This window comes from Manis pentadactyla, chromosome 1, assembly GCF_030020395.1.
Source record: "Manis pentadactyla isolate mManPen7 chromosome 1, mManPen7.hap1, whole genome shotgun sequence".
Classification (NCBI taxonomy): Eukaryota; Metazoa; Chordata; class Mammalia; order Pholidota; family Manidae; genus Manis; species Manis pentadactyla.
This window is the reverse complement of record NC_080019.1, coordinates 203421605-203444772: the sequence shown is the minus strand read 5'-3', so window position 1 is coordinate 203444772 and position 23168 is coordinate 203421605. Positions and strand designations below refer to the sequence as shown.

The 23168-nt window shown below is 59.3% G+C and overlaps 1 protein-coding gene across 1 annotated transcript in view; it reads right to left on the bottom strand.

The window, feature by feature from the left end:
* The window catches only part of PLXND1 (plexin D1), a 48756-nt gene extending 26542 nt beyond the window's left edge, over window positions 1–22214 (bottom strand). The window contains exons 1-7 of the mRNA XM_057506383.1: window positions 20750–22214; window positions 5439–5615; window positions 2711–2842; window positions 2350–2450; window positions 2145–2274; window positions 630–807; window positions 349–457 (exon numbers count right to left, since the gene is read on the bottom strand). Of these exons, the coding sequence (XP_057362366.1) occupies window positions 349–457; window positions 630–807; window positions 2145–2274; window positions 2350–2450; window positions 2711–2842; window positions 5439–5615; window positions 20750–22069 (2147 nt within the window). The 5' untranslated portion in view covers window positions 22070–22214. The remainder of the gene's footprint in view (window positions 1–348; window positions 458–629; window positions 808–2144; window positions 2275–2349; window positions 2451–2710; window positions 2843–5438; window positions 5616–20749) is intronic.
* Window positions 22215–23168: the final 954 nt, after the last annotated feature.

The following is a 23168-nucleotide window of genomic DNA, read 5'->3' as shown; positions in this document are numbered from 1 at the left end:
AAGAGGCAGATCCCAGCACAAGGCAAGAAGGTCTTCTCATCATCACAGGGGTTGGGCATTTTTGAGGTAGTGAACTTCCCTCTGCAAGAGGTATGCAAGGAGGAAAGAAACACATGGGGCCTTTAGGAGACTAAATTAGGTGTAATCAAAGCATTTCTTTCTGCTCCTACCAGCCTGGGTGCTTACAGAGGCCAGACAGTGGGTGAAAAGAGTAGGCTGGTGAGTGAACCACCGAGGGTCCCGTCTGCCTCTGGGACACCATTGTTTTTCTTCCAAGGACCTCCCTGAGGGCAAAGACTCTTTCCCTTTCCTCCCACCGCCCAGAGGCAAGCCCCCTGACCCACTCACGCGGTGTGGGGGGACACCTGCCCGATGCGGCTGCAGTCATAGATGGTGAAATTGGCTCTGACGATGTTCCGCCCATTGACCCTCATAGACATCTCAATGGCCACATGGTCTGGAATGGATCCGGGAGCCAGGGAGAGAAGGACAAAGGGGCAGAGGGTCTCCACCAACATTAAAGGCTGCAATCAGGACCCCTGTGCCTGAGTCCGCCATGGCACCCCTCAGGGCCGGCCATCAGAGGGCCCCTGTGGCTGTACTTGCAGCCCAGTGAGTGAGGTGCTTACCCTGGTGGGGCGGGAAGGGCGGGAACTGGTCTCTTGGCAGGAGGTTGCAGTAGGCGATCTGGTGGCCGAAGGCAGGGCCAGGGACCCGGGCCACAGTGTGGATGTTGTTCCCATAGTCACAGGCCATCTCCATGCCGCTGAGGCTGGGCAGGCTGCCTGAGATCTGCAGGATCATGCCCTGGGGGCAGGGGACACTCAGCTGAGGGGGTGGGGGGGGCACTCCCCTCACTGCCCTGCCTCCACCGAGCAGCCTCGGCAGAAGGATGGCAGGTGGCCAGCCACCAGGCCATAGGGCTGCATCCTGCATGTGACCATCTGGGCCTCAGTTTCCCCATTTGCAAAGTGGAACTGATCATCTAATGGAGGTCGAGGAGGCTCTGCATGCTCTGGCCCTCAGGACCTCTCTGCGTCCTCTGGTCTCAAATCAGCTAAGCTTGTTCCCACCCTCAGGGCCTTTGCACCGGCACTCCCACAGCTCTGGACACTTGCAAATACTCATCCTGGCTCCCCTACTTCATGTCTTTGCTCAAACGTCGCATTCGCAGCCCTAGCGATGGCCTAGTCTAAAATCAACGCTCCCTCCACTTGCTCCCACCCCTTCTCTTCTGCTTTCTCTCCACAGTGTTCAACACCCTCTTGACATTCAACCCTGCTTATCTCTCACTGCATGAGCATGTCAGCCCCTCAAGGGCCAGGGCTTTGTCCTTCTTGCTCATTGCTGTGTCCCCAGAGTCTAGAATGGCACTTGGTACGTAGTAGGTGCTCAATGACATAACATACACAATGAATGAATGAATGAATGGGCGGATGGATGATGGATGGATGGACAATCTACACTCAGTCTGCTTGATGAGGTAAGTGTGTGCAGGGCTCTGTGATCTGTAATAATGGGGAGGAGGCGTGGAGGAGCCCCTGGCCCCATCTGGTCCTTCTGAACCAGCATCTCCCCCAGGTGACAGATGAGGACCCAGGGCCGGGAGGTACCCTGCCCACACGCTGCCTGCCTGGGGCAGCAGCTCTGGCCCCCCTGGGCATGGTGAGGAGGAAGCCACTTACCCCTCCACTGTAGACCCATCTGTCTCTGGGAACACGAACAGCAGCCTGGCACTGGGTGGTGAGGGCCTGGGGTCATGTGCCCCTCCCGTCTGCCCACTGACCCCTCTCTGGGGCCCTGGAGCTTGCCCACTTGGGTTCAAATCCCAGCTCTGCTACTCCCTCGCTGCCTGACCTTGAGCAAGTCACTTTACTGCTCTGTGCCTCAGTTTCCCCATCAGCAAATGAGGATGTTAGGAGCACCCACTGCAGAGTTGTGTGAGGTCTACCAGAGGTGGACATATGCACGTGGCCTGTGTCGGTGTTAGTAGGTGCTCTGTAAGCCCAGTTGTTCCTGTTGTCATTATTGGCCTCCAGGTCCCTGGGGCAGGAATCTCCACCTCTCAGGGTTGGGTGCCAGGTGAAGGGCAGCCCCCCACCCTGTGACCCCTGGGGCTGGGCCCCAGCTCCCCGGAGACTCACTGGGTACTCCTGGCATACGTCGATCTCCGCAGGCAGGACAGTCATGGCGGGGCAGCGGCTGGGGCCCTCGCTGGCACTGGTCCAGAAACGCGGCCGGCTAGAGTTGGCACAGTCCTGCTGCACGGTGCACCTGGTGTGGGTCACAGGTCAGGCCCCGGCACCTCATCCGCTGCCTCCCAGGCCCAGCCCCTGCCCTGAGCCTCACCGTGTCTCCAGGGCACACCAGCCGCAGTAGGCGTCGGCTGCACCCACGCAGTCCCTGCAGGTGGCGTGCATGGCGCACGCAGCGACTTTGACCCTGGCCATCTGGGGGCAGAGGCGTGGGCCCAGCTCAGTGGGCTGCCGAACCCTCCCGAGAAATCAGCATAGTGAGGGCCATGAGGGAAACTGAGGCTGGACACTATAATAGGGCAAACACAGGCTTCCTGGCAGAGGTGACATCTGTGCTGGGAGATGAAGGGTGAGCAGGCAAAGGGGATGGGGCAGGACAGTGCTCCTGGCAGGGGCAAGGCTGTGAGGGGGTCAGCTTGTCCCAGGACCTTGCCAGGCCAGGGCTGTGGCCTTACCTGGTGAGACGTCATCAGGTAAAGGTAACCGGGGTCCACTGGGTCAAACTGCATGACGTGGTGCACAGGCTCCCCGTAGGCCACTGTCACCACCCGCCGGCTCACCACCTGCATGTTCTCATTCAGGTTGATCTGTGGGGGTGGCGGTGTGCGGTGGGTGCCTAGGGCAGGTGGAGGCCAAACTCCTGGGGGGGGCCTGACTCTGGCTGCGGGGCTCAGCTCTCCATCCTCTCTCCAGCCCTTCCAGGACTGGTGGGAAATCACGGACATGGAAGGGAGGGCAGCGGGTCCAGCCTCTGCACTTTGGCCTCGGCTGTGCGCCCGCCAGGAACTCCCTCCCGACTGATCTTCAACACATCCCACCCTGTGAACGTGTATGGAATTTACAGTTTACACAACATCCTCTGGGGGGCTGTCTGCCACCAGGTCTGAGAGCAGGGACTTGGGTTTGAATTCTGCATTGGCATTAACAAGCTGTACAAATGCACCAGCAGTCACTTCCCCTCTCTGCACCCTCCTGACGAGGGAGGCGGACGCTGGTACTTGCCGTGTGGGACTGTGGTGAGCGCCCAGAGGGTGCACGCAAAGTGCCGATGGGACCACACTTCTCATGCCTTCCCTCCCACCCCCATTTCACAGATGAAGAAACTGAGGGCCCAGAGAGCCCAAGGGACTTGGCAGGAGCCTCAGGGTCACAGTGCAGCCTGGCCCGTCGGACCCGTGCCTGAGGCTGAGGCTGTGGGATAGGGTCTGGGGTCTGGGCAGGAGGACCCAGGATGGCTGGGGCCTGGAAGCTTCTCTGGCTCCAAGGGCCCCTCTGCGCGTCCTCCTGAGCACAGACAATGCCCATCAGAGCCCCACCACGCTCACTTGCTTAGGCTGCCACCCACCCCACCCTGCCATTCCCAGTGTGCTGCTTGCCAGGCCTGGAGCCAGCTTCCCGGGGCCTCGTACCCCCCGGCCCTCCTTTGCGGCTCCCTCCTGCTTCCAGAATGAACTTGTTGTGGCCTCCAAGGCCCTAATGATCTCCACCCACTCAACCCAAATGGCACATTCCAGCCGCCAGGCCTTTGCCCATTCTGGAATCTCGCCACCCCCCTCTCCCCGCCCCAACTTCAGCCTTGTGCAAATGAGGCCAAGACTTGTCCTCCCCTGGCCTCCTCTAGAACAGCTTCCTCTCCGCACACCAAAGTGAATGCTCTCTCCCCTCAGGCTCCCACAGGCCCTGCCCTGGCCCTGAGGCGCCCCTCATCCCAGGTGGCCCCTTGGCGGGAAGGGTCCTAGGCAGCTTGGCCTGGGCTCCATCTGCTACTCCCCTGTCCCCAGACATCCAGCAGGCACTCAATTCATTCCCACCCTTCAAACATCGATTGAGCACCCACTGTGTGCTCCAGGGACTGGGTGCCGGGCGGTGGGTGAAGAGGTCCTGGCTGGGGGGTGGTGTGGGCTCCCAGCCAGCTGGGCCCAAATGCAACCCCAGCTTTCACTGTGTGACTATGGGGCAATTGTTTCCCCTCTCAGAGCCTCAATGTCCTCATCTGTGAAATGGGAGCCACGGCTCTGCCTGCCTCCCAGACGTGAGAATTGCAAGAGATGGTGCCTGTGACATGCCCTTCAAGGTTGGGTAGACAGTGGGTACCTAGTTACTGCAGCTTCATGGCTGGGGTGGGGTGGGGAGACTCCTTGCATTCTGCTCAGGCACCATCATAAATCTGACCACAGTCCTGCGTGGTCCAGCTCATTTTCCCCGTGACAGATGAGGAAATGGGGGCTCAGGGGGAACAGAGACACCGCCAGGTCACACAGCTGGCAGTGGAAAAGCCAGGACGTAAAGCCAAGTTTCTGACCCCAAAACCCGGCCTTCCTCCCACCCCATCTAGGGACCCTCCGCAGGGGGGCTTCAAAGGCTGAGGACACCCTCCAGCCCCACTCGCTGCTCCATGCCTGCTGTGTCCCCCACCATTGCCAGTGTGCCAGCCTGGGCCCTGACCCCCTCCCCCGCCCGCAGCGTAGCATCTGCCTGGAGGGAACTGGATTATTGGATCTGAGTCAATTAGGCCAGGGCCTGGTGCACGCTGGAGCCGTGCCAGGAGTTGACTTTCCCAACAAGCAAGGAGTGGGAGGTGGTGGAGCGGGTGGGCAGGTCCAGGCCCTCACCTGGGGGCCCGGCCCAGTTCCCCCATGTCCTTCCTGCCCTGCAGTGTGGAGGCCAGATTCCTCTCATCCTTCCCATCCAAGAATCTTGGCGCCTGGTTGTCACCTCCAGAAACCAGTCATCCTGGTTGGGGGCAAGCATCAGAGGGGGGCTGGCAGGATGAGGGGGTGACCGTGAGAGCCCCTGCAGGCTGTGGCCTTCCCCTGTTAGGGCTTCACAGGAGTCTCAAGAGGCAGTGCCTACAGGCCTTCACAGATGGAGAAACTGAGGCCCCGAGAGAGAAAGTGCATTGCCCAAGGTCAGGCAGTACAGAGCCCAGAGACTTGAACTTGGATCTGGCTGCTTCAAAGCCCCGTCCCAGAGACCTGAGAGAAGGGCCCTCTGTCTGCCCTGGTTTCCCTCCTCTGCAAGGGGCCTCTTTGTGCTGCAAGACTGGAAGAAACAGACATGTAAATATGCAAACTGTAAAGTGCTGGGCAAACAGGAGCAAATGAAGGCTAATGTTGACCAGCAGGGGCTGCAGGGCCATGTGGACAGTCCGCCCTGGCTCAGCCTCCCCAGCCCCCAGCCTACCTTGAGCAGCCGCCCACTGACTGTGCCCAGGAAGACCACGGTGTAGTTGCTGACTCTGGCCACAGCCACGGCGGAGAGGCCCGGGGCCCGGAACACCGGTGTGGCCTTGATCGGCTGCAGGACGGACAGCGGGTGCTGCAGATGGGCAGCCCCACAGTCCAGCTGCTCCGGCTGGAGCTGGAAAAGAAGCAGCATATCAGACCTCAGCTCCAGAACCTTCTTCGGGTCCCTGCCTGTGCTGCACATGCCCAGCTCTGGGCTGCAGCCCAAACACAAGCAGGACCCCATTCCTAACCCTTGACCCCTAACTGCTGGCCTTGGCTTTAGTCACAGAGCTGCCCCAAGGAGAGAGCGTATGCGGTGCATGGGAGCTGTAAGGAAGAGTGTGAGGGAGGCGGGGCTGGCAGGGGGCAAGGCCAGGTTTGCAGGAGGTTGGGGCAGGGCGAGGCCTCCGCACCCTCATGCACTGGGAGCTGCTCCTCTGGCTGGTCACGGACCACCAGAGGCCCAACCTACCTGCTGACGCCAGAAGGTGTCCCTCCAGCCTCTGCTGTGTCTCCAGCAGGTCCCTCCCCCCAGGTCCCTGCTCGGACCCCAGAACCACCCCCACGCAAATCCCCATATCTCACCAGGCACCAGGTTGAGGCCTCCACAGACTGAGGCCCCCCTCCTTCCCCAAGCACGCGTCCCCCATCTACCCCGGTCACAGACAGGCAGACAGGCCAGGTGTGCCCACTGCCTACATACCCCAGCCCTGTGAGTGCCCTACCAGGAATGAGACAGACAGACGCAAGTCCCTGGTCACTCCCTGGATTTGTTCCCGCCTTGCCCTGGGTCTTGTTGGTCCTCCCAGAGGTCCCTTCTGCAATTTGCACAAAAAAAACAAAACGGGCCTCCAGGAAGCACCTTGGAGGAGATATTTGTGCAAACCCACATGGATGGTGTGGATGAGTGGACAGGGGGTCGCAGCCTCGGTGTCTGACAGCATCGAGCACATCGTCCAGGAGTGCCACCCACCCCTTAGCGACACCACCAATCTGGATCAATTTTGATGGAAAATGTCTGGCTGAGAAAAGTCACAAGGGGTCACGGGGCCATTTTGGTAAAACTGGTGCATAAAACAACAAACTAAGAGCCATGTTAGTGAACATAATACAGGCCACTGACTGGGAGCTGACACTGTACCAGGCCTGCGCACAGAGTCCCTGAATCCTGGCGGCCCTGTGAGGTCCCGTGTCACTGATGTGGAAACAGGCTCAATGGGGAAGTGTCCTGCAACAATTCGATAAATCACCAGCTGCAACATCGCCTCTAGGACGGAGCGGGGAGCAGACTTGAGCCTGCACCTCAGCGCCCTGGATGAGCTCTGAGCAAGGGCTCAGGACGTCACCAGAATGCGCCATCAGAACTGGTCTTACAACGCAGCTTCAGAGAACTGGGGTTTTTTTCTTATTGTGCTTTTTGCAAGCCTAAGGCACTGACCATGTGCCCACGTGGGGTTTGCACAAAAGCTCAGCTAGTTTTCAAAAGAAAGCAATAAATACCAGATCTTCCTGTCCTTGGGCGCATAAACACGCTTTTGTGTGTTTGGGCCAGTTTCCCAAAGAATTCCTGGAGGATGGGGCTGATCCCCAAGACCAGAGATGGGTGCCCTGCACCAGAACCCATGAGTGGGTGGTCTTCTGCAGGGTGACAGGGCAAGTCACCTCCCTGGGCCTCAGTTTAATCAACTATAAAATGGGTGCACGTCTAAAACCTCGTAGGTCTGAGAGATCGTTCATTGCAAAGCATTTAGTACAGTGCACAGCCCACGGTAAATGCTCCAGAATTGTGAGCTGATGTTGCTGTTTCAATATGATTGTCACTAAAATTGTTATTATAATAGCGGAATTTGGGCGAAAGCGTGACTATCTCCAAAGCTTTCAAACTCAACTGCTCTGGACCACCCTAAAGACAGCAGCTGTTTGCTCACCTAGGAGGATTTCCAGCCCCCTCTGGCCCTCAACTATGCCAATTGAGCCCTTTAAAAATGCAAAGCAGGTTTCTGCTGCTTAAAACCCTCTGATGGTTTACACTGACACCCAGAATAAACCCTGAATCCTAAATCCTCCCATCAGGGCCCTGGGATCTTCTGAGCCCAGCCCATACCCTCCTTGCCCTCACTCCTCTACTCTAGCCACATGGGCCTCACTTCTGTTCCTTGAACGTCCCAAGTGGGGGCCCCCCTCAGAGCTTTAGCCCTTGCTGTTTCCTCTGCCTGGCCTGCCCTTCCCCAGACTGTCATGGAACTGGCTCCTTCGCATCTTTCAGCTTCAGACCTACTCTGCCTGGCTTCATTCTGCGTGCCTGAGCTGGGGACAGCCCTGAAGTAGGGTGCTACACCCGCTCCCCAGCTGCCCCTCCTGGCCCCAGGCCCAGCCCTCTGCAGTCCTGCAGCTGGGGGAGAACTCGCTGCTCCATCAGCGAGCAGGCAGGAGAATGGGTGCTTCGGCCAGCGTCCCGCTGTGAGGGATGTTTTTCCTAGAGGTTATGTAACTTTTCTTCATTGAATATGGATTGCTTGTGTCATTAAATAATAAGTTGTTTTAAAATTAAAACTGTAAACCCTTGCCCAGGGGATAAGACTTTCCTCCCTGAGCTCTAGGAAGGAACAGGAGCCTGGGAGGCCCTGCACGACATCTTTGGGGTTTCTGCCCTGGCCCCTGGGATGGGGGAGCCCGCCAGCCAGCGTGGGGGTCCTGGGCCAGGGTGATCTGCTGGCCAGGGCGGCAGGAGTGGGAGGAGCACTCTGGGAATCCTGCCCTTGCCTGCCTGCCCTGATGTTCACAAGCCATTAATTCTGCACTGAAGGAATTTTCTAAAAAGCCTTTCCTCCGACTTTTTTTCTCTTATCCTAAAAATAAAATATATTTTTAAAAAAATTAAAGGAGAAGTAACCCATGGGCTGCTCTGAATGATCTGTGCTCTGTGGGGGAAGCTGAGCCCCCAACTGGCAGGGGAAATCACAAGGCTGCACACGGACTTGAAAAGAGGAAGCTGGGACCCACTGTCACCAGGCAGGCAGGAAGGGCCTCCCCTGCCGGGGGGAAGGGGCTGCGGGCCTGGGCAAGGGGCACAGTGGGCTTGGGGAGTGTGGCCTCAGCCAAGCTTGGTCATCAGGGGCAGTTAGCTCCAGGGGCCCCAAATTCCCCCCTGACCGGATGATCCCGCTGAAATCCCTCCATAGCTCCGCCTTCCTTCAGGTCTCACCCAGCGAAGGTCTTTCAAAATACTCATTCCCCTGAGAGCAGAGGGAGGGCCGACTGTCACAGCAGGCCCCCTGCCAACCCAGGAAGGCCGCCTTTCCAAGCACAAACTGAGAGCCCCTCCCTGATGTAAGCTGCAACCCCTCTCCCCGCCCCCTTTGTGATCTGCCTCTACTGCAGCCCTCAAGTCTTCCTCTCCTCTGCTCCCACCACACCAATCTATGCCGCTCCTCCCATGCAGCCACATTTTCCCTCCAGGTCCTGAAACTCTTCTGTGCTGTTCCCTTAGCAGCCAATGCTCTTCCCACCCCTGAGCCACTCATAGTTCCCCTGACCCTTCAGGCCCTTTTAGCTTGCTTCAAGATGCAGCTCAAAAAAAAAAACAAACCTCCCCTTCTCTGTGGTGGCACCGTGCTGGTCACCACTTTCATTTGTCATAGTAGCATATGCGTGAGCTTCTCCAGGGTGGAGGCTGTGCTCTGGGGCAAGTGTTTACTAAAGAAAGGGAACTAATTTTGACTAAAGTGTGAATGCCTGCATTCAGCTGCTTCCTTTCCAAGCATACAGATTGAGAGCAACATTTCCATGCTGGGTGCTAGAGAAGTATGGGTCAACTGTGTGCCTACTATGTGTGTGAAAACATAAGGGAGACAAGTGTTCAGGTGAAGGCAGCAATTGCCTGCTATTTTTGGTTCTTGTAAAAACCTCAGTTTATCCCTCTCCAAATGGGCTGAGCAATAAGGGCGGCTAGTCTCAGCTCTTTCCTGAGAGCAAGATACCCCCTCCCTCTCCAGCTGGCTGCCTCTTGGGGCCAAAGCTCAGCTCTGCCCACTCTCCCATTAAAACTCTGACATATTGATTTCACTACCAACTGTAATTGTGTTGACTTTCTCTCCCCAGGAAGCCAGCTGGAGCAGGGCTTCAAGGGCCCAGCTTCTCAGGCCTCCCACATCCTGCCTGCAGACCCCATCAAACCTCACACCCAGGGCAGGTGGCACTCTGAGGAGGATGAGGCGTCAATGGTGGGCCTCCGGCAGATTGAGGGACCCAGTGGTTCCGCCCCAGGTACAGACTACACCGGCTGTTGGGGCTTTAGTGCTACGGAAACTTCCTGCCTCAAGGTTTTGATTGTTATCGAACCGTGATCCTGGGAAAGTGAGGTTTCACAGCCCAGGAGCTGAAAGCGCACAATCTTGTGGGTATTAAGCAGTTGGCCGTGAGGTGGCCTCCAAGCACCACACTCACGCTGGGCACTGGAATGAGCCCCCTCCCACCCACCCTCCAGAGCGGCCAAGGGAGCTTTTAAAATGTGAAGCAGTAAATGCAACATGGGCCACTGGGAAAGAGGAAGGATGCCCCTGGAGTAAAGCCTGGAGTTTAGTTGTGAGTGAAGTCCCAGTTTTGACGAGCTACTGTACCACGGTAATGTTAGACCTTATAGCTCTGGGGGAGACTGAGGGAAGCGTATATGGGAATGCTTTGTATTATCATTCTAATTTATATTATCTTTCCTATAAATCTAAAATTATTCCGAAATAAGTTTTTTTAAAAAAATGCAAAGCAGGTTGTGTACCCTCTGCAGGTCAACAGCCTTCAGTGGATCTCCAGTACCCTCAACATAATCCTACTTGTTCCTGGGCCCTCAAGGCCCTGTTCTGCCTGGCCTGCACCCCCACCCCCACCCCGTGGCTTCTCTCAACCCCCTGTCCAGGCCAACTCCTTCTCCCTGAGCTTGGACAGCCGAGGAGGGGCCAGGACAAGGCCCAGAGCCAAGGGCCAGGGGCAGCGAGCAAGCAAGGACCCGACAGGTATGCAGTGGGAGTCTGACTGGCACTGTCTGCAGGAGGCCTCCAAGCCAGGCCCAGATAGAAAGGCCACTAACCTCTGCTGGACTGTTGCTTCCTGTAAAGCCTTTTTCAGAAGCTGAGATTAAAGGGGGAAGTGCTCCTAATGTTGCCCAAGGGCACCTGGTGAGGTCAGGATGTGAAGCCACACCTGAGACGTGCAAACCCAAATCCTCCCTCCCACTGCTACCTGTGCGGCCTCTCAGAGCACATGGGAACCTCAGCTGCAGGGCTACAGCTCCACTGAGCTGACACCTTCACTGAGGGTAAGCTGAGGCATGAAATGAGCCATGGGCCTACTGTGTGCCGGCCTTGGGAGGGGGCCTCTGGCAACAGACCCCACATCAAGGAGGAAGCCGCCTGCTGCCAAGAAAGGAAATACCAGTACTGCCCAATGGGCAATCAAGAGGCTCACTTCCTGGAGGGGCAGCGGACAGAATGGCCAACTGGGCCAGAGAATAGTCAGGAGGCCTGGCTCTGAGCTGAGGGGAAAATGCAGTTCTTTGGAAAAGCCAAAGGACAGAGAAGGGCAGCAGCTTCCTCAGGACACACAGCGCAGTAATTCCCTGCCTGGCTCCAAGCTGCCTGACGCAGGCAGGAAAAACCAACAAAAGGCAATGGATGGGGCAACTTGGGCAGACCCTTCAGAGAGGCCTGCCTCAGTTTCCCTGACTCCATCTCTGGAGGAGGTGGTCACCCAGCTGCAGACCACTTAGGTCATCCAGTCCAGCTGGGCACCATCTGGAAGGCTCCTGGGAACCAGCCAGGCAGCCTGCCCTGTGCAAAATATGTCTGCCCCGAGGCAACTGGCCCTGGGGCCCTGCTGCCAAGCCAGACACAGCCCCAGGCTACGCTGTGTGCAGACACTGAGCAGAGGGATGGCACAGCCACCCCAAGAGCACACTTTTGTGTCCCCATTTCACAGACAGAGGCACTGAGGCTCCTGACCTGCCAAAGTCTCATGGCTCTTAACTCCCCATGGCACACCCCATTCTCTCTGAGCCTCGGTCTCCTCAACTGGTAAATGGGGGTGAGAACAGCACCCTTCCCCCACAGGGCATGCCCATCTCTGCTCACAGCAGCCCGCACTACTGAGCGTGGTGGGTGCTCATAAATGTTCCTAACTGGCTTGCAGGTCACTGCGCCTGCGGACTGGGGTGCCCCCCAGGACAAGCCAGGCCGCCACTTCCTGAAGCAGAGCACGTGAGGCCGGACCAGCAGCGCTGCCCTCACGCAGGCCGGGTGTGGAGTGGGCCGGGGCCTCTCTGCTCAGGGCCTGCCTGGGAACCACCGCTGCAGCAGCTGACTCAGGCAGCCATTGTTTTCTTAGCTGGATGCGGCCCCCCAGACACCCAGCTCCCCCTTCTCGAAGCTGTTTCTCATTCTGGCCCGTCCTGGACCCATTTCCAGCCCTCCCCCCAGGTCCCACAGGAGCGCAGTGTGGGATGGGCAGCTGAGGACTCCTTCCCTGGAAGGGAAAAGTCATTCCGGCCGCCAGCCCTGAGATCCTGAGCCGGCCTCTCCCCTGAAGGGGGTGCAGACCAGGAGCAGCCCAGAGCCTCAGCTGCCTCTCCCGGCACATTCCACCTTCCTCCTCCTGGGACTGAGGCCCCAGAGACTGGAACTCACAGCCGCCCTCCTCCCTGTCCCCTGGGGCTGCTGGCCTTGGTCCCAGAGTCATCCTCTAACTGCTGTGCGCACAGCCAAGGGGACAGAGCTGGCTTGGGGCCCCAGCAAACACCTCTGGACCAGGTCCCGTGTGTGGGAACATGGCGGTGGCACATGGGTGGCTCTCTCTAGTTGCCCACACATTCTAGTTCAGAGACCACCCCCAAGTCAGGAAGGGACAGCTTCACAATAATAACGATACGGTGGTGTCAGCAAACAACAGGCACCCACTGTTTACCTTGTGCAGAGACCTCTGCCTATACAACCTCATTTAACCCTCACAACACCCTAACAAGGTGGTGCAACTTTATAGCAAAGGACACAGAGGCACAGAGAGGTGAAGTGACTTGTCCAGGGTCACAGAGCCAGAATGGCCAGATGCGAACCTCAAACCTAGGCAGGATGGTGCCAGTCTTAACCATAGCCTCCTCACCCTCTGTTCTGTTGGGTGCTGTGAACAGTGACTGGGAGTCTGCCCACTTGGCAATGGAAAGGCCCGTGGTTGCAAGCTGGGAAACTGAGGCCCATCAAGGAGACAGCCACTTCGGGAGGGCTTAATCACCTCATTCCCAGACAGCGGACAAGCCCTGAGAGGGGCCAGGAGGGAAGCAGTGACTACTGATCCCCACTGAGCTCCTCTCCTGGGCCAGGCGTCCACCTTAAGGCCTCTGCCCGCTGCCGCCCCACTGTTTACCGATCAGAACAGAAAGCTGCATGATCACCACCCCACCGGGGCCTCGCTGGGCTTGTAGTGGGGCTGCGCGCTCCCTCCCTCCTCCAGCTTGTGACTGATCCTGTTTCAGGGTGAAGGGTGGTGAGCTGGGCGGGGCTCCGGCAGGCCTCGGTGGCATCCAGTATCAGCAGGAGAGTGGGCGGCACAGGGCCAGCCAGGCGGCCTGTGGGGTTCGGCTCTGGCTCACGCTTGGGCCTTAGAAAGAAGAGAATGGCCACACTCTGGGGGTAGCCAGGATCCAAATCCACGTGGCTGGCGCCAGGAGACTCTCTGGGCCTGTCCCCACACTGGGACGGCTGGTTTCCATGGCAATCCCACACCATTGTCAGAGCTCAAGAAGCCCTTGGGAGTCACCTGGTCCCGCCACCGTGGGGGATCCGGGAGACAGTCTCTTGTTCCTGCCAACACCTGGCAAGACTAATTTGGGGCCAGCATCCACGGAGTCCCTTCCAGAACCAGACCCACTGTACCTTGCTCTTCCCCAGAAGCCTTGCTGGCTCCCTGAAGCACACTTGGCCTGAACCCCAGACCCCACACTCTCAGTTCATCTCTGCCAGCTACCCGCTACCCAACCATGTTCTGCCACATCTCTGGGCCTTTGCCCCTGCTGGGTCCTCTCGTCTGGAATGCCTTCCCCAGCCCTGTCTCTCAAAGTCTTGCTCCAGTGTCCTCCTCCTCCAGGAGGCCTTTCCGCCCTCCCTCAGACGAGGCTGGTCAGTGCGCAGCTCTGGTTACAGCCTGTCTTTGTCACGATCTCCTCCCTGATCCTCTGGGTTCCTAGAGGGTAGGGGCAGGGTCTGATTCATCCCTTCTGGGGGACTGCCACGCAGCTAAGCTGGGCCCCTGCCCACACAGCCAGAGTGCCCTCCACCGGGAGTGTGGACGGGCTGGCGATGCAGCCCAGGAGGTGCTGGTCCTGGTGAACAGGAACCCACACCTGGGGGGCCTGACACCAGCCTGCAACTGTGCTTGGCTCTGGAGCTGAGCGAATCTGCAGGCCTTGCTGGGAAGTCCTCACTACTCCTGGGAGCAGCCCCAGCAGGGGCATAATGTCCCTGGGTCTCAGTTTCTCCACCTTTAAAATGGACCCATTCTTCCCTTCCTGCTGTGACCTCAAGGGCCCTTTGGCTCACACCCTGTGCTTTTGGGGAAACCTGGGAGTAAAGATGATGAGCACGACTCTGCAGCCAGACGGGGCTACCTTTCATCGCTATGTGACCTGAGGCAAGGTACTTAACCTCTCTGGGCCTCTGTTTCCCCTTTCTGTGTATTGGTGCTAACTCTCATCTCATTCTGTTTCTGGGGGCATTAAAAGATATACTATATATGTAAAGCTCCTAAGAAATAATAGCAAAAATAATGCTGCTGATGGAAGCAGTGCTGGTAGCAGAGTGAGGGCCTCCTTACTACCCCACATCCCAGCCCAGATCAGGAGCCCGAGACCCCTCAGCCCTGGGAACTCAGACACTCATGCTCTCTTCCATACACACCATGTCTGTTCTCCCTCCAGCAGCCAGAGCACGGAGCCCAGCCTGCTTTCTTATCTCCTGAGAAACAGGGCCTGGGGTGGCACATCGGGTTCATGGACAGGGTGTTTCTGCAGGGCCTCCGCTGAACACCAGGCCTCCGTTCCTTCCCTAGTGGAGCCCACTTCACAGATGGGGAAATGGAGGCCCAGAAAAGCCAAGTGACTTGCCTGAAGCCACACCAGGGTCCAAGCCAGGATTTGAATCCAGGGAGTTGGCACCAGGGCCCACATTCATCCACCTCTCTGGGCCTGCCTGGGTGTGGCAGGCCTCACCTGCGGGCACAGCCAGGGCCTGACAGATCCTCCATCCACCCTCCCAGCAAATGCCACATAGCCAGTGCTGCCCTGGAGGAGCGGAGGTGGCCTGCCCAGCCCAGGCCCTGCCCAGTCCTGGGACCCAGCACAGACCAGGGCTGGGGCCCAAGTTGAAAGGCATTTGTCAAGTCACCACTCAAACTGACTGCATCCCTCATTTGCACACTCCAAGGGCCAGGGGGCTCACTCATTCCAAAGTCTAGATGATCACATTTTCAGAGATGAATGCAACTAGGTGCTTCCCTGCCTCCCCACTTCCTCAGGAGGCCCCCAGCTTATGGCTTGGCCTCTGCAGACGCCCAGCCAGCCTCACCCCACTCTGGAACTGGGTCACTGCAGAGTGTCAGCTCTGGCTTCCATCGGGGCTGCTTGGAGGCGCTCTCACAGAATGGGGTTTTGGACAAAGAGCCCCACCCAGATCTCCGTGAGAAGGCTGGTGACCTCAGAAGCCCCAGCTGAGAGCTCCCAGCTACCACCAGCCATCACCGCGCATGGACTCTGGAGTCAGAACATCAGTCTGCAGATCCCCACTCCTGCTAACCAGCCGTGTGACCCTGGGCCTCAGTCTCTCCGTCTGCAAACATAGCACTTCCTACCTCTCCAGGGCCTGAGATCAAACACATTGGTGCTTGGGAAGGGCCAGCACAGCGCCCCTGCTCAGAGCCGGTGCTCAGTGACGGTTATTATTCAGCTCAGAGCACTGGGAGGGCGCTTCCCCTCCAGCCCTCTAGGGCCTATCTGAGCACCTCTAGTGGGGACCCCAGCCAATGCCCTAACCTCAGCCTCTGTCTTCCTGCCTGAGCTCTCCCCAGCGCGCTCACCTTCAGCCCTCAGGCTCAGCCATCCTATGCACCTTTGATGGTTTGATCTCATCCCCTCCGGAGGCCTGACCCTCCCTCCTCTGAGCTTCCCTGTCCCTCGGGCTGTTCCACACACTGAAAATACTTTTCTCAGATGTATTTTTCTCCTCCTGGTACTAACACCTCTGAGGGGCATTTCCTGGTCTCTGCATGTGAGATGTTAATCTGCTCACATCCCATTTTATAGTGACAAAGCACAAGGCCCAGAGAGGGTAAATGACTCTCCCTGGACCACACAGCTTACAGGCAGGAGAACAGGACTCCACGTCAGCTTTACCCTCACAGACCTGGGAGTCGAGACCAGTGAAGTGGCCAGGGCAGGAAGGGATGGTAACAGTCCCCTGGTCCAAGCCCTGTCTGTCTCTCTGGGCAGAAGGTCATCCCGGCCGACCCCCTCTCCTAAGTCCTGCCACGTGCCTCCACCTGAACCTGCACCATGGGGAGTTCACTCCCAGCCCCCAGCCCAGCTCCACATGTAAAGCCCACCTTGGAAGATCTGTCTCCCTCCACCTCCACCCAGCATTTCAGCCCCGAAATTGGTTCAGAAAACGCCTTCTTGATGATGAGCACCCACCCACCACATGCCAGTTTAAAACTGCCTGAGGGTTTTTTTTCCACCTTTACTATAAAAAGACACCTTGAAAATGTATCACTGACATTTGGCTGTCGCTTTTCTTTCAGATTTAAAAATACAAACAGTGTGGTCATTCAAAGGCTAAGGGGAAAGTTTCAGGGAAGGGGCTTAGACTCAGCAAGCCCTCACCCTGCTGGGTGACCCTGTGCCTCAGTTTCCCCCCTTGATACCTAACAAGGCAATTGCCACCTCGCCTTCACCTCAAACACGAAGTGAGGAAAGGGATCCAAGCCACATGCAATGGAGGCTGGGCTCCCACTCGCTCTCTCAGAATAGTCCAACGGCCCCGAATATGTCAGAGGCGGTCAGGTGGGGCCTTCCGAAGGCTGCAGGGACAAGCCTCCCTCACACCTCAGCAGCATCTCCCTTCTCGGCAGAGGCTAAGCTTCCATTGTCTTAGAGATGGAGCACGGAGCACTGAGCCTGCCAGGTGGGAAGCTGGTGTGTCTGAGGCCGCCAGGCTGAGGCTTGGAGCTGTGGGGTTGAGGCTGGGTTCCTAGAGGCCTGGCTGAGCCCCCTCACTTGGACAGCAGCTGGCCCTGGAGAAGAGATGGAAGGGCAGGGTCCTGCCCCAACATCTAGCCCCACCAAGACCACCTGGTGCTGAAGAAGTCAGGCCAGATGGGGCTGGAAGGGAAGGGGACCCAGGGTCCCCTGCCCCAAACCAAACTCTTCTCCTGCCCCAGTGGCACCGACTCCCATCCTGACACCAGACTGAGCAGCTTCCTTCTCCTCCGTCCTGTCCGTGCCCACCTCTGGGGCTACATCTTGGCATCCAGACCTGTCCTGACCCCACTGCTTCCCTCCATGCCCTCCGGTCAGGCCCAGCACATCCCCCTGAGGACCAAGCCTGCCACCTCCACTGCTGCACCCAGAGCCCACCACAGGGCCTGACACACAGTAGGTTATCAAGAAATATCTGCAGATGAATGAGTGAACCTCTTGCCTGGAAGATGGCACCAGAATCCCAACTCCTCTCCCTGCATTTCATCTTTCCTTCTCACCAACCACCCGGGAAAGTAATTACATTAAAAATAATCACAGTAATTGCAAACACACATGCCAGGTGCTTTACTAAGAGCCTGACATGTATTATCTCATTTAATCCCCACAACAGTCCTGTGAGGTGGGTACTTTTATAATTATTCCCATTCTACAGAGGAAGAAACTGAGGTGCTCATTCAGATCATATCCCTCCTCTGGTGAAAACCTTCAATGGCTCCCTGTGTCCCTAGGATATACAGTCCTGCTTCCGCAATATAGCCACCTACATCCTGCAGCTGCTAGCCCTGCCCAGCCTGCTCTTCATGTCCCTGCCCCCAACTCCCCACTGACTGCCTTTCAGTTGCTCTACCTCACTGCGCCGTTTCCTACCTCCAGGCCTTTGCACAGACTGTTCCCTCTGCCTGCACCCTTTCCTCTCCTCCTGCTCATCTATCCACCTCCACTCTGATATCGCTTCCCTCAGAAGCCTTGATGTCCCTCTCCAGCCTCTCTTCCTGCCCAGGTCTTCCCATTACAGCACCGTCCAGTGGACTGTGAGTGCCGGCCACCTATGCATCCTCCCCTGCTTGCCTGCAGGTCCACGAGAGCAGAAACTAAATGAGTCACCACTGGTCCCCGGTGCACAGCACAGGGCTGGGCACACAGTGGGGGCTTAGGAAATGTTTACTGTGGCATCCATCTGTGGCTAGATGTGGGAGACGGTGGGGTCTTTCCTGCTGCAAAATGAGCCAAAATAAGTGACTGTGTGCTACCCAGGACCAAGCCCAGACCTGAGCTGATAATGCCACCTGGGGTAATAACAAGGCCAGCAGACCCCTACCAGGTGCCAACCAGGTGCCAGGTAACAAAGCGCTCTACATCAACTAATTAATTTAGCCCTTAAAACAATCCTTAGAAATTTGTTTTTCTTGCCCCCATTTTACAGATGAGGAAACTGAGGCTCAGGTTAACTTACTTGCCAAGGTCACACAGCTGGGAAGTGACAGAGTAGGATCTGAACCTGGGATGCAAAGTCCAAGTTCTCAGCCTGTAAGGGGGCAGCTGGCACCAGCCTGGAGCAAGAGTAACAGTCACCCTCCCCACCCCCACCCCATGCACAGCTGCTCCAGAGACCCAGGCCCCTGTGGCCTTGGAGACGTCAGGGAGATACTGCCCAGCGGCGTTGGCCTGTGCCCACAGCCAGGCACAGGGAAGGGGAGAGGAGTGTGGAAGACACAAAGAGAGTGGCCAGGGACAGCCGGGAATCCGCCCCGCCTTGGGGTGGGGAGGAGGCCTTTGGCCACTCTGTCCCTGGGGCTGTGTCCCTGCAGAGGCCCTGCCCCCTAAGGGAAGGGAAGCTTCAGCCCCCTTCGGCAGAGTGAGTCACTGAAGCAGGCCAGGCTGGGGATGAGGGACCGTGGGAACCAGGACGTTCCTGTCAGAGGGGGAGGGGGAGACCGCAGCAGCAGCCTGAAGAATCCGCGGTTCAACTCACAACTCACAGATGGACACAGGGCCTGGAAAGGCCCGAGGAAGGCCCCGGGGCCGGCTCAACCTCGGCCTTGCCCTGACAGGGGCTTGTCTTTCTTCCATAGAGCAGGGCTTGACTCTCTACTCACCCCCTCCAGCTCCAAGGCCCCGGGAGACAAAGCTGGTCTCCTCTGGGGGACGTGGCTTTCGGGGAGGGAATGGTGAACGGCCAACCCTGACCTGCGGGTGACAGAGCCACTCCCTGGGACAGTCTGCCCCTCTCACTCACTGTAAACTTTATTTTCGGGGCAGCTGGTCCGCCAGGAGATAGGCAGCTGCAGGATCCTGACAGCAGGAGAAGGAATCTGCATCTCAAAGCCCCAGTGTTGGGCACACCCACAGGGGAATAATTAACCTCCTGGGACTCTTGCCCCAGCCTGAGGACCATGGACAAGGGACAGGGAAGGGCCATGGGGGGCCTGACCCAGGGAGGGCTCCATAATCACCAAAAGGCTGAGTTGGCATTTAGCTGAGGGATAAACTGAGGCTCCCAGTTGGTGGCAAAGACTGGGACCAAAATGGACTCCCCAGATTCAGATGGGGATGGCGAGAGCGGGAAAGGCACAGGGCCTTGCCTTCCAGGGCCCCTGAAGAAGTGACCCCTTGCTGGTGGGCTTCCTTCAGGGGAACTGCCCATTTCTGCACCCCTGTGTCATGCCACCCTCCCCAGGTCAACACACACTGATTCCCCCAAGCCGGCTTCCTCACCACTGCCCACCCAAGCTCCAGAACCCTGTGCTCCCTTCCTGCCCAGCTGGCATGTCCCCAGCCTGCTTCCCCCATTCTCTCCTGAGCCCCTCGGCCCCCTCCTGCTCCCTGTACACCCTGGTGCTGCACAGTCCCTATCAGCTGCCTACACTTTCCTGGCCCAGCACCTCTCCACCCAGCCTCCTGGGAATCCACCCATGCACACACTGAGTCCATGTCTGTAAGGCAGCAAAAGCTTGGTGGTGTTACAAATACAGATGCCGAGGCTGGACAGCTTAGAATCAAATCCTGCCTCTTCTAGTTGCCTGCTGTGTGACTTTGGGCAAGTTACTTAACCTCTCTGTGCCTGCTTCTTCCTCTTTAAAATGCGGGGAATAGAGCCTACCTGGGAGGGTTGGGAGCACCAGGAGAGCTATGCCATGTGACGCACTTAGTAGGCATTTCACAGGTGGTACTGTCTAACCCAGAGGCCCCATGCCTGTTACATGCTAAGTGCTCAATAAATATGTGTTGAATGAGAGAACAAAAGTTGGCTTCAGGAACATACGTGTTTGTCATCCAGCGACCTCCCCAGAATAGCTATTGATTCTCAAACACCTGTGTCCTCTGCCACATACATCTCACTGCGCACCACGCCCACCCTATGGCACCCCCTGCCTGCCCTTCACTCCTGCATGACCCAGCTTCCATGATACGGAAGTCTCAGTATACACCCCTCACTACCCACCATCTGCAAGGCCCTGGTGCGCACCTGCCACACCCATGCACACAACTGCCAACTACCAATGGCAGCCCAGACACACAGCCCGCCCAGAACACACCTTTTGTGAGGCATGCACCCATCTGCTGAGCTCTGAGCGGACCCTTATGAACCTCACGTGCACATCAGGGCTATATGTGCACGTTGGCGCTCTTCAGAGCACACCAGGGAAACCATCTGCAACCTGCACCCCTCCCTCACACCTAGGTACGCACACCTGTATCCCAGCACTCACTTGAGTGCAAGCACGTGCCCACCTAGGTCATATTCATGCCGGTAACCCCACCTGGGCTGTCACCATTATCTTCACGAGCACACGTGGGTCCCCCGCACATGCACCCGTGGCCCTCAGTACACACCTGGATCTCCACGCACGCACATCTGGGTCCCGGCACGCTTACACCTGTGACCCGTTCAGCGCGCAACGCGCCTAGTTACCCGCACGCTCTCCCTCCGGACCACTGGGCTGCTAGCTCGCGTGCCGGCCGGCACTTGGGCGTACCTGGATGTTGCGCTTGCGCTCGCAGGCCGGCCCGGTGCCCTGCACCACGCTGTCGAGCACTGCCACCACGTCCGGCGCGGGCTCCACGAAGCAGGCGGTGCGCGCCGCGCGGATGGCAGCTTGCACGTCGGCGAAGCGGAAGGCGCAGAGCGCGGCCGGAGCCGCGCGGCCCGCTGGGGGCCCCTGCGGCCGCTCGAAGACCGCGAAGAGCAGCTCGCGCGCAGGGAAGACGGATACCAGGCGGCTGTAAAGGTCCCCGCGGCCCGCGCCGCCCGCACACTGCAAACCCAGCTGGATGTAGGACTCGGTGAGCTTCTTGGCGTCGCCGCCCGCACCGCGGGGCAGGCAGATGCGCGCCAGCAGGCTCCGCGCCTGGCTCTCCTTGTCGCCCGCGCGCGCCTCGCTGTTCAGAGCCAGGTACGCGTAGGACTGGGCGCCTGGCGGCGGGTCGGCTGGGTGCAGAAAGGCGCGCACAAAGCCCAGCTTGTGCTGCTCCTTGGCGCCCTGCTTGATCTTGAGAATGTTGTCGTCGGAGGGGTTGAGGTCGAAGGTGAAGAGCTTGGCCAGATCACCGCGCGCATCCAGGGAGCGGATGGCGATCTCGGGCGTGTTCTCAAAACGATGATCCTCCAGGCTACGGTTGCGCGGGAAGAAGGCGCTGCCGTAGCCGGTGTACGTGGCGCCCACGAGCAGGCGGCTGCCCCCCGCGCCAGCGGCCGGCGGCAGCACCAGCCCCACGGTGGACGCGTTCGGGTGGTTGGCCGCCACGTTCAGCATGCTGGGGAACACGGTGACGGGCTCGGCGGGCGGCGCGGAGGGCGGGAAGTGCACGGCCACCGCCGAGATGTTGCCCCGGCGCCGCAGCTGGCAGAAGCCCTGGTAGATGGACCCGCACACGACCACCAGGCCCTGGCCGGGGTCCAGTTGCAGGATCTTGTTGTAGTTGTCGGTGAGGCGCCGCGGGTGCTCGCACGAGGCCTGCGGCAGCTGCGGGGCGTGACACAGCGGGCTGTCGGCCACCGGGCCCAAGGCCGCCTCGGCCTCCAGGCTCAGGTTTGCGCCCGACAGCTGGTAGAGGCGGTTGACGGCCGCCAAGTACACCGTCCCCGCCGCGCCGTCCAGGGCGAAGTTGTTGGTGGGCGTGGGCGAGGGGAACCGGCGCTGGATCTCCAGGGCGCCGGCCCGCGCCGCCCCCAGGAGCATTAGCAGCAGCAGCGGCGGGCACGGCGGCGGGACCCGGAATGGCGGGCGCGGCGGCGGGGGGCTAGCCGCGGCGGCCCGGGCGCTAAGGGGTGCGCCGCCCGCGGCGCGACGAGCCATCCGGGCGTGCGCGGGCTGCGCGGCGCGGAGAGTGCATGGGGCGCGGCGCGGCCGGGAGCCGGGAGCCCGGAGGCGGCGGGAGGCGGGGGGCGGGCCCCGGCCGTGAGGAGCTTCCTGCCCGCGCCAGCGGCCCCCGGCCCCGGCGCCCCGGCCCGGCTCAGCCGCGCCGCGCAGCCCGGAGGCGGGCCGGGGGCGGCTCCGCCGCGGACACGCCCTCGCCCCCGCCCCCGCCGCGCCCGGCCGCGTCCCGCCTCCCGGGCCCACCTCCCCGAGCGCCCGGCGCCCACCTCCGCAGGCGCCCGGGCCCCGCCCCGCCCCCCGACCCCCGGGCCGCGCTCGGCTGTCGGGGGTCCGGCCGCCCCGCGCCCTTCAGGGCCCTCCCGCGTCGCGCCCCCAGCCTCCCTTTCCCGGCGCTGCCCACGCCGCCGACGCTCGTTCCTCCCGCCCCTTCCTCCCTCCGGCCACCGGGCCTGCCTCACGCGGGCTGGTTTCTTCTCTTCCTCGCTTTCTCCGCATCTCGATGTCTCCCTGTCTCTGCCGCACCCACCGCCCCTGCCCCGCCGACTCGGCGTGTGTTGGCTCCTTCTCAGTCTCTTGTTCTCCCTCCAGGTCTCCCTGACTCCCTCTCGCTCTCTGGGCTCCGTTCCCCCAACCACCCTGTTTCTCCGCTCCCTCTGGTTTTCGGGCCCTGGCTCTCTCCCTCCCTCCCGGTGCCCCCTGCCCTCTTCCCCTCGGGCCCCCCTCGCTTCCATCTCTGCCCCCTTCTCTCCCTCTGCCTTCCTGATCCACAGCCCTCCTCCTCTCTCCCCGTCTCATTCTTGGAGCCTCTCCCTTCACAGGACACCATCCAGGCCTTAGAACGCCGGGCACCTCCAGTACCCTTGGGCATGGGGCACCACCGGCTCAGACCCCATGATCTGTCCCCCAAATCCCAGCCCGATAAAAGGGGTTTTACACGTGGCAGGGACAGAGGGACCTGAGCTCAAGGGTCAGACATATATAAATCAGGAAAACATGGAGAGAGGAAATACTTCAGGCATTTGCCAGGCCATGGGGCAGGCTAGGTTGGACTGGTGGCACCCAGAGCAGGTCTTGTTCC